The sequence below is a fragment of the Ranitomeya imitator genome, chromosome 4 (assembly GCF_032444005.1).
Source record: "Ranitomeya imitator isolate aRanImi1 chromosome 4, aRanImi1.pri, whole genome shotgun sequence".
Taxonomy (NCBI): Eukaryota; Metazoa; Chordata; class Amphibia; order Anura; family Dendrobatidae; genus Ranitomeya; species Ranitomeya imitator.
In genome coordinates, this window is record NC_091285.1 from 201,150,483 (window position 1) to 201,167,503 (window position 17,021).

Consider the following 17,021-nt stretch of genomic DNA (forward strand, 5'->3'; position numbering starts at 1 on the left):
CCGTTGCTCCATGTCAACAGAGCGGCTGTTCTCCTTCTGGATTGCTCTGTCAATGGGGTGTGACTGCTGACATCATGCTGATTGACATCTTGCTTTGCCGCTGCCTAACTGCAGGAAGACCAAACAGTAACTGGATGTAACATCATATATGTACAAGGTTAGGAGATACTGTGCACATCATGGTGTCTGAGGGTGGCATATATGTCCTAAAGAACTGAATGGCTGACCATTCGGAATAATAGTGAAGCCCAAGAGGAGAACACCAAACATAGGTCAAAGAATAGATATGGGACAAAACTATTATAGATAAAACACCTTTATTATTATCATTTTTCTTATATTAAATTATTGTTTTTATTCGTGCGGGCACTCTGTTGCATACAGTGCCAACTATTGCCACCCATTGTTACAATAAAGGTGTTTTATCTAACTGCAGCTTTCAATCATCATAACGTTGGCAGTCATATCCTGTCAACAGAGCAGAAGAGAAGGCCACTGCTCTGTCGACGACACGTCAGCAGAAGACACAGAGTTGCCAGCTGGACCACTCTGTGCCAGCAGAGATCGGCGTTGGGCACAGCAGAATAGGCAGACAGTTAGTAAATTGTAAAAATTAAATACATTTTGAGACCCCTGCTTTAAGGCTTCTCAAGTTGCTATACCAAAAATTCTCAGAATAATAGCACAAAAAATAATTTCACTTTTTGAATGAGAAGGTGATGTTGGGTTATGAGAGTCAATGAGGAGTCCTGGATTTATTGGTAATTCTTTGTAAAAACCCATAAATGCTGTTTTGTATTTTTCATTTTCTTGTAGGTGGTCCAAATGCAATGAAAACATATTTGCAACTACTGGATGTCCAGGAAAGATGAACACTCAACTTCTTATCCACCATTTAGAGCACCCACTTGTAAGACAATCTCATTAATGCTATGGATATTTTCTCTACGTTTGGTGGTGTGTTAATGTGAAGGACAAAGCTGCCTCCCTCTTTTGTGAAGGGCCATTTAGTGCAGTATTCCTCATTTTGTATTGTTGCTGACGGGTAGATATATGAAGTCTGAAAACCATGTCATAAGCCCAAACTTTTTCTCACTTTTGCTTTTATTTTTGCAGCTTTGGAGATAACCTAAGGTCTTTGTGAGCGTTGTCTTTCCCCAAATAGGCAGGACAGTCGTAGATCTTTGAAATGTTGGGATTGTGTTTAGGAATAATAGTCTATTTGGCATGTGTGCATTTTGGTAGTGTAGCATGTTTGTGAAATATTAGGATGATGGTTTCCTAACCACTAACTTACTCTGACTTTGGCGAACTGCACTTGCAGTCCTCATGCCACATATGTATTAATCATTTTTATACACAACCACATGTAAAAATATCTGTGACCATGCACTTTCTGCTTCTTTGCCAGTTAATCATTCCCAATTCTTCCTTGCAATAAGGCCATCAATGTCTGACTGAATAGTGTCTCAGAGGTCAGAGCAGTGAATGGGCCCTGTCACTTCCAGAATAGGCTCTGCCTGGCAGACGGCTGTTTCCCATTCATATTAAAGGATTTTTGTACTTTCAAGTAACTTTTCAGAATAAGCTGTCTTTTATGTGTACATGACTAATAACAATATTTCTGACGATTATATGACTTACATTCTGCATTTTCAACAGTTTTCCCATCTGCAAGTTAGGGTAAAAGTGGCACATAAGTACAGAAAGCAGATTTTTTTATATGACATATTACATAGTTTTTATATTTGCTTGTAGTATTTTTTTAATGTAGAGTTTGTTAAAAGTACAGTTCCCTTTAAACTTCTAAACATATTTAACCTATACAAGCTTATCATAATGATGGCACCAACCTGAGACACTATATTCACATTCATTTGGATGTTTGTCACGTGAAGAGTAGTTCCTAGTGTAGATATTTACCGTATACGCTTTATTTTTCAGCCCATTCTTATTGGCTCAGCCCCTGTGAGCTCAGGACTTAGTTGGCACCGGTCCTTACCTCTCTGTGTCGTTGGAGGATACCGCAAGCTTTTCTTCTGGCTTACCGAAATGTAATATTTCTTTATGGATCAAGCAGTGTTACAGCTCAAGAACCACAAGGAACTTTACAGTTGTGCTATCTGTTATTTACAGGTTTATAACTTTGTACATGATCTGTATATTCTTGTTTTTAGACTTTCATTTAGCGATATACATTTATATATTCTAAAAAAGGAGAAAATAGAAGAAAAAAAAAACTATTTTCATTGCTCTAAGTGTTATTGTTTCTGAATAAATTGTGCTTTCAAGAATAGATTTCATATTTTTTGTTTTGTTTTTCTTTGCTTTTAGATTGCTGAATTATTAAAAAATGCAAATGTGTATTTCATAGTTTCAGTATACCTACACTTCTGACAACATGACAGAAATTAACCTGTAATTGGTGGACCCTAAGATACATATTTATGACAGGAGTCTTCTAATAAATTAAAACAGCCTGTAACCACAACCACTTTCCGACCAATGCGGTATATATTCGTCATTGCCATCGGAGGAGGCAGTGCGCGCGCGATCATCTGATTCTGACAGCTGACACCCGGCACTCACTGCCAGGAGCAATTTCTGCTGCATTCAGGGCAGTTTAGCCCCATGAATGCTGCGAGCCCCCCTCTGCCCTCCTATCCGCAACTTCAGCGTGGGGGCCCAGTCATTGCCATAGTGACCCAATGTTATCATGGGGACAATCAGGTCTCCCGACTCTAGCAAGATTGTAAGATCATGCTCAGTGCATGATCTAACAAGTTTGTGTTAGGGTACCGTCACACAGTGGCACTTTGATCGCTAGGACGGCACGATCCGTGACGTTCCAGCGATATCCCTACGATCTCGCTGTGTCTGACACGCTACTGCGATCAGGGACCCCGCTGAGAATCGTACGTCGTAGCAGATCGTTTGAAACTTTCTTTCGTAGCTGGATCTCCCGCTGACATCGCTGAATCGGCGTGTGTGATGCCGATTCAGCGATGTCTTCACTGGTAACCAGGGTAAACATCGGTTTACTAAGCGCAGGGCCACGCTTAGTAACCCGATGTTTACCCTGGTTACCAGCGTAAACGTAAAAAAAACACTACATACTTACCTTCCGTGTCTGTCCTCCGGAGCTGTGCTTCTCTGCACTGGCTGTGAGCGCCGGCCAGCCGGAAAGCAAAGCGGTGACGTCACCGCTCTGCTTTACGGCTGACCGGCGCTGACAGTGCAGAGGAGAGCACAGCGCCGGAGGACAGACAGCTGAAGGTAAGTATGTAGTGTTTGTTTTTTTTACGTTTACGCTGGTAACCAGGGTAAACATCGGGTTACTAAGCGCGGCCCTGGAGGATTCAAGCTGAGGAGGCTAATTTGCATATTCCAGGTGCCTTCTGGGAAAAGCGAAGAGTCTCCCTAAGCTAGAAGATCGTTGGGTACAGCCGGGACCAGCTGCTTGGAAAGAATCACCAAACTGTAGGACATTAATGCAAGAGAGCTTGGCTGAGTAGATTACACAAGAAGGAAAACACACAGCAAGTCAGCAGGATCTAGGAGCAACATGGCAGATGTGACAACCTACATGGTGAGCTGCAGCATGTGCTACATGTTCACAGATCGACCAGAAGAAGAATTAAATTTCACCTGTCAGAAGTGTAGACTAGTGGCCCTTTTAGAAGAAAAGGTGCGGGGTCTGGAAGAAAGAATAGCAACTTTGAAACTCATCAAAGAGAATGAAGACTTTCTAGACAGAACAGAAGCATCTCTACTGGTCACAGAAGGTGAAAAAAGTGTCAGAGAACCTCCAAAAGCAGATGAGTGGAAGCATGTGACCAAAAGAAGCAAGAAGACCATGGAGAAATCACCAACCACACAACTGAAGAACCGATATCAAATCTTTGTAGAGGATGAAGATGGCACACCTAAGGATGAAGCAATACCAGCAAGCAAAAAAGAAAAGGGCACACAGCAACAAGTGACAGCAAAAAGTACAGCCAAGAAGCAACGAAGAGTGGTGGTGGTGGGAGACTCACTACTGAGAGGCACAGAAGCAGCCATCTGCAGACCGGACATAACTGCAAGAGAAGTATGCTGCCTTCCAGGTGCGATGATCAAGGATGTGACCGATAGGATACCAAAGCTCTTCAACTCCAAGGACGTCCACCCATTTCTTCTGATACATGTTGGCACCAATGACACGGCAAGGAAGGACCTACCGACAATCTGCAAAGACTTTGAAGAGTTGGGGAAGAAAGTAAAGGAACTGGATGCACAGGTAGTTTTTTCTTCTATCCTTCCAGTAGACGGGCATGGCACCAGGAGATGGAACAGGATCCTTGATGCAAACAACTGGCTAAGACGATGGTGCAGACAACGAGGATTCGGATTCCTGGACCACGGTGTGAATTACTTGTACGATGGACTCCTCGCCAGAGACGGACTACACCTCAACAAACCTGGGAAACACACATTCGCCAGAAGACTCGCTACACTCATCAGGAGGGCGTTAAACTAGAAGAAGAGGGGACGGGAAGAAAAACATTAGACTTGAACAAAGAAGATCCAGGAAAACATACTCAGAAGGGAGGTAAGAACATTTCTAAAACAATCCACAGCGAGGAGATTGGAACAAAACAAAATCCTCTAAACTGCATGCTCGCAAACGCCAGAAGCCTGACAAACAAGATGGAAGAACTAGAAGCAGAAATATCTACAGGTAACTTTGACATAGTGGGAATAACCGAGACATGGTTAGATGAAAGCTATGACTGGGCAGTTAACTTACAGGGTTACAGTCTGTTTAGAAAGGATCGTAAAAATCGGAGAGGAGGAGGGGTTTGTCTCTATGTAAAGTCTTGTCTAAAGTCCACTTTAAGGGAGGATATTAGCGAAGGAAATGAGGATGTCGAGTCCATATGGGTCGAAATTCATGGAGGGAAAAATGGTAACAAAATTCTCATTGGGGTCTGTTACAAACCCCCAAATATAACAGAAACCATGGAAAGTCTACTTCTAAAGCAGATAGATGAAGCTGCAACCCATAATGAGGTCCTGGTTATGGGGGACTTTAACTACCCGGATATTAACTGGGAAACAGAAACCTGTGAAACCCATAAAGGCAACAGGTTTCTGCTAATAACCAAGAAAAATTATCTTTCACAATTGGTGCAGAATCCAACCAGAGGAGCAGCACTTTTAGACCTAATACTATCTAATAGACCTGACAGAATAACAAATCTGCAGGTGGTCGGGCATCTAGGAAATAGCGACCACAATATTGTACAGTTTCACCTGTCTTTCACTAGGGGGACTTGTCAGGGAGTCACAAAAACACTGAACTTTAGGAAGGCAAAGTTTGACCAGCTTAGAGATGCCCTTAATCTGGTAGACTGGGACAATATCCTCAGAAATAAGAATACAGATAATAAATGGGAAATGTTTAAGAACATCCTAAATAGGCACTGTAAGCGGTTTATACCTTGTGGGAATAAAAGGACTAGAAATAGGAAAAACCCAATGTGGCTAAACAAAGAAGTAAGACAGGCAATTAACAGTAAAAAGAAAGCATTTGCACTACTAAAGCAGGATGGCACCATTGAAGCTCTAAAAAACTATAGGGAGAAAAATACTTTATCTAAAAAACTAATTAAAGCTGCCAAAAAGGAAACAGAGAAGCACATTGCTAAGGAGAGTAAAACTAATCCCAAACTGTTCTTCAACTATATCAATAGTAAAAGAATAAAAACTGAAAATGTAGGCCCCTTAAAAAATAGTGAGGAAAGAATGGTTGTAGATGACGATGAAAAAGCTAACATATTAAACACCTTCTTCTCCACGGTATTCACGGTGGAAAATGAAATGCTAGGTGAAATCCCAAGAAACAATGAAAACCCTATATTAAGGGTCACCAATCTAACCCAAGAAGAGGTGCGAAACCGGCTAAATAAGATTAAAATAGATAAATCTCCGGGTCCGGATGGCATACACCCACGAGTACTAAGAGAACTAAGTAATGTAATAGATAAACCATTATTTCTTATTTTTAGGGACTCTATAGCGACAGGGTCTGTTCCGCAGGATTGGCGCATAGCAAATGTGGTGCCAATATTCAAAAAGGGCTCTAAAAGTGAACCTGGAAATTATAGGTCAGTAAGTCTAACCTCTATTGTTGGTAAAATATTTGAAGGGTTTCTGAGGGATGTTATTCTGGATTATCTCAATGAGAATAACTGTTTAACTCCATATCAGCATGGGTTTATGAGAAATCGCTCCTGTCAAACCAATCTAATCAGTTTTTATGAAGAGGTAAGCTATAGGCTGGACCACAGTGAGTCATTGGACGTGGTATATCTCGATTTTTCCAAAGCGTTTGATACCGTGCCGCACAAGAGGTTGGTACACAAAATGAGAATGCTTGGTCTGGGGGAAAATGTGTGTAAATGGGTTAGTAACTGGCTTAGTGATAGAAAGCAGAGGGTGGTTATAAATGGTATAGTCTCTAACTGGGTCACTGTGACCAGTGGGGTACCGCAGGGGTCAGTATTGGGACCTGTTCTCTTCAACATATTCATTAATGATCTGGTAGAAGGTTTACACAGTAAAATATCAATATTTGCAGATGATACAAAACTATGTAAAGCAGTTAATACAAGAGAAGATAGTATTCTGCTACAGAAGGATCTGGATAAGTTGGAAACTTGGGCTGAAAGGTGGCAGATGAGGTTTAACAATGATAAATGTAAGGTTACACACATGGGAAGAAGGAATCAATGTCACCATTACACACTGAATGGGAAACCACTGGGTAAATCTGACAGGGAGAAGGACTTGGGGATCCTAGTTAATGATAAACTTACCTGGAGCAGCCAGTGCCAGGCAGCAGCTGCCAAGGCAAACAGGATCATGGGGTGCATTAAAAGAGGTCTGGATACACATGATAAGAGCATTATACTGCCTCTGTACAAATCCCTAGTTAGACCGCACATGGAGTACTGTGTCCAATTTTGGGCACCGGTGCTCAGGAAGGATATAAAGGAACTAGAGAGAGTACAAAGGAGGGCAACAAAATTAATAAAGGGGATGGGAGAACTACAATACCCAGATAGATTAGCGAAATTAGGATTATTTAGTCTAGAAAAAAGACGACTGAGGGGCGATCTAATAACCATGTATAAATATATAAGGGGACAATACAAATATCTCGCTGAGGATCTGTTTATACCAAGGAAGGTGACGGGCACAAGGGGGCATTCTTTGCGTCTGGAGGAGAGAAGGTTTTTCCACCAACATAGAAGAGGATTCTTTACTGTTAGGGCAGTGAGAATCTGGAATTGCTTGCCTGAGGAGGTGGTGATGGCGAACTCAGTCGAGGGGTTCAAGAGAGGCCTGGATGTCTTCCTGGAGCAGAACAATATTGTATCATACAATTAGGTTCTGTAGAAGGACGTAGATCTGGGGATTTATTATGATGGAATATAGGCTGAACTGGATGGACAAATGTCTTTTTTCGGCCTTACTAACTATGTTACTATGATGTTTACCCTGGTTATCGGGGACCTCGGGATCGTTGGTCGCTGGAGAGCTGTCTGTGTGACAGCTCTCCAGCGACCACACAGCGACGCTGCAGCGATCGACATCGTTGTCGTATCACTGCAGCGTCGTTTCAGTGTGACGGTACCCTTAGAGCAGACTGTCAGTTCTAATGCATTGCAATGCTGGTGAAAGTTCCATAAAGGGACTAAGTAAAAAATTAATAAATACTTAAAACAAAAATCACAAAATAATTAAAAAAAAAATGTTGTACCCATAAATAGATATTTTTAAGGAAAAAAAAAAAAGGTACACATATTTAATATTGCTGCGTCCGGAACAATCCGACCTATAAAACTATCACACCAGTTAACCCCTTCGGAGAACAGTGTTAAAACAAAAAAACTAGCCAAAAATTATGATTTTTCATGATACCACCGAAGTGGAATAGGAATAAAGCATCATCAAAAAGTCGACTGTAAACAAAAATGGTATTGCTGAAAACATCGTCCTGCAAAAACAAGCCACCACGCGGCTCTATTGGCAGAAAAATAAAAAAAAGTTATAGCTCTCAGAATAAAGCGATGCAAAAAAAATTTTTTTTTTCTATGAAATGGTTTTAATAGCATTAAAGCTCCAAAACACACAAAAAACTATATAAATGAGGTATTGCTATAATCGTACTGACCCGAAGAATAAAGCTGCTTTATCAATTTTACCACACACGGAACCGCATTAAAAAAAAACAACATGTATTCCTGAATTGCTGGTTTTTGTTCATTCTGTTTCCCAAAAATTGGAATAGAAAGCGATCAAAAATGTCCTGTGCCCAAAAATGGCACCAATAGAAACATCAATTTGTCCAGCAAAAAACAAGCCATAGCAGAAATATGGAAAAAAAATATAGCTCTCAAAATAAAGCGTCTTCTAGTGTGACAGCAGTCAAACATAAAAAAAGCTATAAATCTGGTATCGCTGTGATCACACCGACCCGAAGAATAAATCCGTCTAATAACTTATACCGCACGAGGAACGGCGTAAAAAAAAATAAAATCAATTCTTCACCTGCTGTTGATTTTTTCATTCTGCCTTCCAAACATCACAGTAAGGCTTGGCTCACATTTAGCATAAGCTCTGCGAGTGCTTACTTCAGGGTTTCCGTGTAAATCTCTGAAATACGTGATTCAGATGGAGCACCGAGCGGAAGATTCCTTATAATGAGGCATATGGAGACACTATGGATGCTGTCTGGCCGATGATCCAGCAGTGTCCGTCTTTGTAGGTATGCATAAAAGTGCCATCGGACACAGTTTTGAGCACTTCTGAAAAGAAGGACAACACTGAACAGAGGCCAGACGGAGTCCAGAGTAACTCTGCTGCCTCATTATAGAAAATGGATCCCTCGGGGGTTTCATCTGAATTACATCACTCGAAGATTTAGATGGAAACCCCCATGTAAGTGGTCAGCGTAGAGTGCCGGATAAATGTAATCCCAAATGTTATGTATAATGTTTCCAATAAAAGCTTCAACTCAGTCCACAAAAAAGTCCCCATTTAGGTCCATCATCTGTCAATGGAAATACAGGGGGCTTCCACATTACTGCAAATACAAAAGCGCTGGAAAGCAAATGCCCCCTTCCTTCTGAGCCTCTGTGTGTAAACCACATTTAGCGTCCACATGTTTCGCATGTCTGTAGCGATGAGAGCCAGCCTAATTTACGGGTGCGCATCTAAAGAAGGATGAACTGGGTATAATGTACTGGTCACTACAATGGCAGTTTGCAATTTTCACTCAGCAACATCCATTGCTGCTTGTTTCTGGAAAACACCCATGGAGTCAAAATTGTCTCTACACCTCTAGATAAATTCCCATAGGGGTATAATTTCCAAAATAGGCTAACTTGAAGGGGGATTCTGCCCTTTTAGCACTTAGGGGTTCTGTATATGGAATTTGCAAACTATTCTAGGAAACTCTGCTCTGGGGTATTTCTACTTTTCAGCATAAATTGTGGGACAAATTTTGGTACTATTTCTACCCATTTGCAATAATGTAAAAGCTTGTGATAAAACAAAAATTGTAAAAATGTTATTTTTTTCTTCACTGCCCAATGGTATAAAATTCTGTAACCACTTGTGGTGTCAATATGATCACTGCACCCCTAGATGAATTCATTAAGGGGTATTTCGTACAATGGGGTCTCTTATGTTGGGTTCTGTTCTGACACCTCGGGCTCTGTCAATGTAACATGGCACCCTTAAACAAGTTCAGTAAAATCTGAGCTTCATTATAGCGCTTCTGTTCTGAGCTTGGCACTGTGCCTCAAAAGTAGCTTTCAACCACATATGGGGTATCAGCGTACTCAGGAGAAATTGCACAACAAATTTTGGGGTCTATGTTCTGCTATCTTTGTGAAAATGAAAAATATAGAGCTGAACAACATTTCTGTGGGAAAAAACATTTTTTTCAATTTCACAGATCAACATTGTAAAATTTTGTGAAGCACCTGTGGGGTATCTGTGTGCTCAGAAATTGCACAACAAATTTTGGGTTCCATTTTCTCCTGTTAACCTTGTGAAACTAAAGAATTGGGGGCAAAAAGAACATTTTTGTGGTAACATTGTGATTTTGTTTTTTAATTTTCACGGCTCAATGTTATAAACTTCTGTGAAGCACCTGGGAGTTCAAAGTGCCCACCATACATCTAGATAAGTTCCCTTTGGAACCTGGTTTTCAAAACGGTGTCACTTGTGCGGGGTTTCCACTCTTTAGGCACATCAGGGTCTTTCCAAACGTGACATGGCATCCACTAATTGTTCCGGCAAATTTTACATTCAAAATGTCATAATACTCCTTCCAAGCCCTGCTTTGCATCCAAACAGTACTTTTCCTCCACATATTGGCTATCGGCGTACTCAGGAGAAAATGTACAACAAACTTTGGGGTCCATTTTTCTCCTTCGCCACATTGGGGGACACAGGACCGTGGGTGTATGCTGCTGACACTAATTGATCTGCGCTCGCAGCCTCGAACGCAGTAGCTTTTAGAGGGGCACTATGGCTCAGGGACTGCCGAGCGGACTCCGCATCTTAAAAGTCCTTAACCTCCTTTCCTTATCTCAGCGGTGCTTCTTCGGAGAAAAGCTAGACCAGCTTATTTTGGATGCTACAGGAGGGAAGAGTTAATTCCATTCCCCAGCAGAGAAATTGGCACCCTATCCATCGACAGACATATTTCCGGTCCTTTCGCAGCAATTACAGGTGGTCCTCTACAGCCAGTTCCCCCGGTTCGGAGCATCCCACTCGCAGTGACAAGAGTCCACAGGCCTTGTACAAACCCAACCACTTGTGAAAGGCCCGCTCCAAGCAGGCCAGATCTAGGGAATCTAGTCCCCAAAGATCCTCGGCCAAATGACTGTCCGGACAACACCACCAGAGTAGGCAGCCGCCTACTCATGTTTCGTCATGTCTGGCTCACAGTCGAGTCAAGTGGGTCAGGGATCTGGTGTCCTCCAGATACAAAATAGCATTTTCTTCCGCCCAAACCGTAGGCTGGTTGATCAATCTGAACAAATCTGTTCCAGCTCAGCAAATTTCTTTACTGGGCATGATTCTGGACACTTCCCGAGGGTTGATTACTCTCCCACGGGACAAGGCCTTAGCCCTTCAGCAGGGGGTCTGGGCACTCCGTTCCACCCGTTTCGGCATAAGGGTCCTCAGGAAGATGGTAGCAGCAATGGAAGCAATTCCATTTGCACAGCTGCTTCTTCGTCGTCTACAACATGCACTTTTGGACGCATGGGACAAGAGTCCCTTTTCCCTCGATCGACCATGTCAGCTGACCCCTTGGGTCAAGCAGTCACTCCAGTGGTGGACACTCCAATCCTCCCTCCTACAAGGGAAGTCCTTTCTCCCGGTCCATTGGCCGTCTCGGGTGGGGAGCTGTCTTCCATCACCACACTGCCCAGGGGACTTGGTCCCCTCAGGAGTCACGTCTTCCCATCAATGTCCTGGAGATCCGAGCGATTTAACTGTCCATGCAGCGGTTCCATCGTCTCCTAGCAGGCCACCCCATCTGTATCCAGTCGGACAATGCCACGGCTGTGGCTGATATTAATCATCAAGGGGGCACTCGCAGAGTTTGTGGCCCGGACCCGAGAGCCATCGGGGTGGACGTGCTGGTCCTTCCATGGAGTCACTTCTGTCTGCCCTCCCGAAGGTCATCAGGAAGATCAAGGCAGAGGGGTACCGGTGATCCTAGTTGCTCCCGACTGGCCACGCCAAGCGTAGTACGCGGAGCTGGTCCACCTGGTTGCAGACGTTCCTTGGCGACTTCCAGATCGAACAGATCTGCTTTCTCAGGGTCTGGTTTACCACCAGAATTCAGGGGCCTGTGTTTGATGGCTTGGCCGTTGAATTCTGGGTTCTGAGCCAAGCGGGTTTTTCCCATGAGGTAGTTTCCACCATGATCAATGCTCGGGGCGCTTCTATCATCGGATCTGGAAAATCTTTTTCCAATGGTGCAGAAGCAGAGGTTGGTCTCCGCTGGTTTTCAACATTCCCACCATTTTGGAATTCCTACAGTCCGGCCTGGACTTGGGCCTAGCGCCGAGCTCCCTCAAGGGGCAGGTCTCGGCCTTGTCCGTCCTGTTCCAGTGTAAGATCGCTTCCAAACCCCAGGTGAGAACTTTCAGGGAGTCTCCCATGTGGAACCTCCCTATAAAGCACCCCTGGATGTCTGGGACCTTAATCTGTTCCTAGGTGTCCTACAAGAATCTCCCTTCGAGCCATTGCAGGACATCTCTCTATCCCATCTCTCATGGAAGGTTGCCTTCCTAGTCACGATTACTTCGATCAGAAGGGTCTCAGAGTTAGCTGGTCTTTCCTGCCGAGCTCCCTTTCTGATCTTTCACCAAGACAAAGTAGTCCTCAGGCCATCTCCGCCATTCCTTCCAAAAGTGGTGTCTTCGTTCCACCTTAACGAGGATATTGTTCTACCCTCGTTTTGTCCAGCTCCGGTGTACCGTGTGGAGAAAGCTCTTCACTTTTTCAATCTCGTAAGGGTCCTCAGAAGGTACGTGTCTAGGACGGCGCCTTCTCCCCACACAGACACCCAGTTCATGCTCCTGGAGGGGCACCGGAAGGGATCGGCCGTTTCTAAGACGACAATAGTCAGATGGATGTCAGCTATTCAAGAAGCTTACCATGTCAGAGGCAAGCCTATTCCAGCAGGGATCAAGGTACACTCCGCTTGGTCGGTAGGTGCTTAGTGGGCCATTTGGCATCAAGCGCCTGCGGAGCAGGTTTGCAAAGCAGCAACCTGATCTAGCCTGCACACTATCTCAAAGCATTATAATGTCTATACTCAGGCATCAGCAGATGCGAGCCTGGGTAGATGAATTTTGCAGGCAGCGGTAGCGCACCTTTAGACAGCGGGAGCCGGGAGTTTACTCTGTTATTATGTTATTTCCCACCCAGGGACTGCTTTTGGACGTCCCACGGTCTGTGTCCCCCAATGTGGCGAAGGAGAGACAGGGATTTTTGTGTACTCACCGTAAAATCCTTTTCTCCAAGCCACTGGTTGGGGGACACCGCACCCACCCTTTTGGCCTGTTGCCTATGATGGTTTTATAGTTTGACATGTACCTACTGTTAATTTTGTTAAACTCCTACTGCTTGGTCACTGAACTGGTTTGATCCGGAGCCAGTGGGTGGTGTATACTGCAGAGGAGGAGCTAACCCTTTTTTGTATTCACTTAGTATTAGCCTCCTAGTGGCAGCAGCATACACACACGGTCCTATGTCCCCCAATGAGTGGCTCGGAGAAAAGGATTTTACGGTGAGTACACAAAAATCACTGTTTACCTGTTACCCTTGCGAAAATGAAAACAATTGGGTCTGAATTCAAATGTTTGTGAAAAAAAGTTCATTTTTTTCCTTCCACATTCTAAGGCTAGTTTCACACTTGCATTTGGCTGATCTGTGTATGGCTGTGTACATCCTCTCTTAAGTTCCGCCTACTTCCGCATGCGTACCTATCTGTGACATTGGGTATGCAGGGACATGTGTTGCATGTGGACGCATCCGCATACAACGCATATCCCTGTGTACCCAATGTTAAAGATAGGTATGCAGGATGACAGGATGCATGTGGAAGTAGGCGGAGCTTAAGGGAGGACGTATGCAGCCATACACAGACCAACCAAACGCAAGTGTATACTTAGCCTAAAAATTCCTGTGAAGCACCTGAAGGATTAGGCTGCTTTCACACATCAGTTTTTTGCCATCAGTCACAATCCGTCGAATTTTGAAAAAAAAACGGATCAGTTGCAGATTGTGAAAAACTGATGCGATGGATCTGTTTTTTTGCTGGATCCAATTAGCTGATCCAGCTAATTGGATCCTAAAAAAATCTGAGCATGCTCAGTTTAAAAAAAATGATTCTGTCGCCGGATTCCGTCATTTGACGGATCCGGCGCCATAGGCTTCCATTCTAGCAAACGATGGCCTGCAACGGATCCGTCGCTGTCCGTTTTTTTGACGGACACAAAAAAGTTGCTATGTCCGTTTTCTCCAGCCGATGGATAAACAATTTTTGACGGATCCGGCGAAAAACGGATGAAACGTGAGGCCATCCAACACAATCCGTCGCTAATACAAGCCTATGAGAAAAAAATGGATCTGGCGGCAACTTTTGCCAGATCCATTTTTTTCAAAATTTGCCGGATTGAGCCGGACGGCAAAAAAACTGATGTGTGAAAGCAGCCTTAATAAACCTCTAGAATGTGGTTTTGAACACCTTGAGGAGTGCAGTTTTTGGAACGGTGTCACTTCTGGGTATTTTCTGTCATATGGGCCCCTAAAAGTCCCTTCAAATGTGATGTGGTTCCTAAAAAATGGTTTTGTAAATGTTGTTGGAAAAATTAGGAATCGCTTGTCAACTTTTAACCAATCTAACTTCCTAACAAAAAAAAAAATTTAAAAAATTGTGCTGATGTAAAGTAGACATGTGGGAAATGGTATTTAATAACTATTTTCTGTGACATAACTGATTTAAGGGGATAAAATATGAAAGTTTGAAAATTTACTAAATTTTCACAAATAAATACAAGTCATATTGAAGAAATGTTACTACTATAATGAAGTACAATGTTGAGAAAACAAACACAGAATCAGAGGGATCCTTTGAAGCGTTCCAGAGTTATTACCTCATAAAGTACCTCATACCTCATTCTTCCCCCTCCTAGTGTATCCTCACCCACCCCCTGCAGACTGTAAGCCCTCGCGGGCAGGGTCCTCCCTCCTTATGTACTCGTGTGCCTTGTTATCTGCTCATGTTTAATGTATTTGTCTATATTTGCCCCGTATTCACATGTAAAGCGCCATGGAATAAATGGCGCTATAAAAATGTATAATAATAATAATAATAAAGTGACAGTGGTCAGAATTGTAAAATTTGGCCTGGTCATGAAGGTGAAGGTGTATTCATTAGCCTTCTGACTGAGCACTCCGCCTTTTAGCCACAGGTGTTTTTAATCCCAGTGGGACCACTAACCCTCCACAGAAAGAGAGATTTTGGTCTAAGAGAAGATTCATGTTCCCATACAGATGAAGACTTTGTTCTAAGAGAGGAAAGGCATTTCTAGGTCATGGTAAACGAGAAATACCTTGGCGTGGCTTCCAGGTACACATGAATTGGCCAATTTATGCGCTAAGCTTTCTCAGTTTTTCATATTTCTAATGCAGTAATGCAATTCAATTTTCATATTTGCATGCTATGGCGCTACAGAGTGCTTCCTTTTTTGTTTGACTGTATATGAGTTGGTACTCTAGGTTAGCACCTGTTCACACTTAGTCTATGTTTGGATGTGACTGTCAGTTTTTTGAGATTTGTATTCATTAGCCTTCTGACTGAGTACTCCGCCTTTTAGCCACAGGTGTTTTTAATCACAGCGGGACCAATACATCTCCACAGAGAGAGAGTTTTTAGTCTAAGAGAGGATTCATGTTTCCATACAGATGAAGAATTTATTCTATGAGAGGAAAGGCATTGATAGGTCCTGAGAAATGAGAAACGCCTTAACGTGGCATCCAGGTACACATGAATTAGCCAATTTATGCGCTAAGCTTTCTCAATTTTTCATATTTCTAATGCAGTAATGCAATTCAATTTTCATATTTCATATTTGCATGCTATGGCGCTCCAGAGTGCTGCCTTTTTTGTTTGAATGAAGGTGAAAGCAGGCTTGGGGCTGAAAAGGTTAAGAAGGAAAGCATACTTAAAAATTCCAAAGCATTATGCATGGCTGAGTCACTAAACAAAGTAACTATCGTGGCAGATCCTAGAGAAAGAAACAAAAGTCCATTTTGACATCATGGCATTTTAGGGCATGTGCACACGATCCAGAGTTGCTATGGGTTTGATGCTACGTAGTTATGCAGCGTCAGTGTACAGCATAGTGGATGGGATTTCAAGAAATCCGATGTCCACTATGCGTCCACATATGCCTGCAGACTAAATGCGGAGACTGACATGCGGCTCATCTTTACAGACCGATGGATTTTATCCATAGAATGTATTGAACGCTGTGAATCCGCACAGTTCAGTGAACACATACGGATTCACCTGCGTATTCAATAGACGGCAGCGCTTTAGATGCAGTGAACATGCGCTGCTATTTCCGGGTCGTGGGCACCTGACCTCACTGCTGAAGGTCTTCATTGTGACACGTGTAATCTTTCATCTATGGAGGCTTTTTTCCCGAAGGCTGCCCTTTTGACCTAATTTGAGAATCATGTCCTCATTAGCCTTGGGATTATGCAGCCTTTAATAAGGAGATAATAGCTTAAAAATCAGAAATACTATGCATTCCTGTTTCAATTAATACTCAATGTAACTGTGATGGCCGCTTCCAGAGAGATAAACTGAAGCTCGTTATGACATCATGGCTTTTCATTGCTGAAGTTTTTTTATGACATATGCAGTGTTTTATTTAAACAAGCTTTTTTTTTTTTGCTCGAGGCTGCCATTTTGAATTAATCTTGGCATGGGTAACATATTCTCATGAACTATGTCATCCTGAAGTCTCTAAGATGAAAACCATACTTAAAAAAGGAAAAAGTACTGTGCATGGCTGTGTAATTTAATAAATAATGTAACTGTCAAGATTCCTGATGTCATTCTGCAGTTTGACCGCTAGTGGCTGCTTTTGTTCACCTCAGTAATTGTGCTGCAATCCCAGTCCTTACCACTGGAGGCTGCTGTTGTGTTCTGCAATTTATATTTATAGCCCTCTATGTTCTTTTTCCAGGAGAAACATATTTTTAGGGTCTGCTAGATATAATAGTGATACCCCTGTGTTTTGTGAAATAGTGTTTATATAGCACTTAACCTATGGGAGAATGATTTTGGATATGTTTGATAAACAATGCATGTAAATTTCTAGAGAATATATCTTCCCCCTGAAATTATGGTTTAGCCTAGATTATGT

General features: G+C 42.7%; 1 protein-coding gene across 3 annotated transcripts in view; it reads left to right on the top strand.

The window, feature by feature from the left end:
* The window catches only part of NUP37 (nucleoporin 37), a 61,723-nt gene extending 59,420 nt beyond the window's left edge, over positions 1 to 2,303 (top strand). For all 3 annotated transcript variants that reach the window (XM_069764270.1, XM_069764271.1, XM_069764272.1), the window contains 2 exons: positions 817 to 910; positions 1,945 to 2,303. In XM_069764270.1, the coding sequence (XP_069620371.1) occupies positions 817 to 910; positions 1,945 to 2,058 (208 nt within the window). In that variant the 3' untranslated portion in view covers positions 2,059 to 2,303. The remainder of the gene's footprint in view (positions 1 to 816; positions 911 to 1,944) is intronic.
* Positions 2,304 to 17,021: the final 14,718 nt, after the last annotated feature.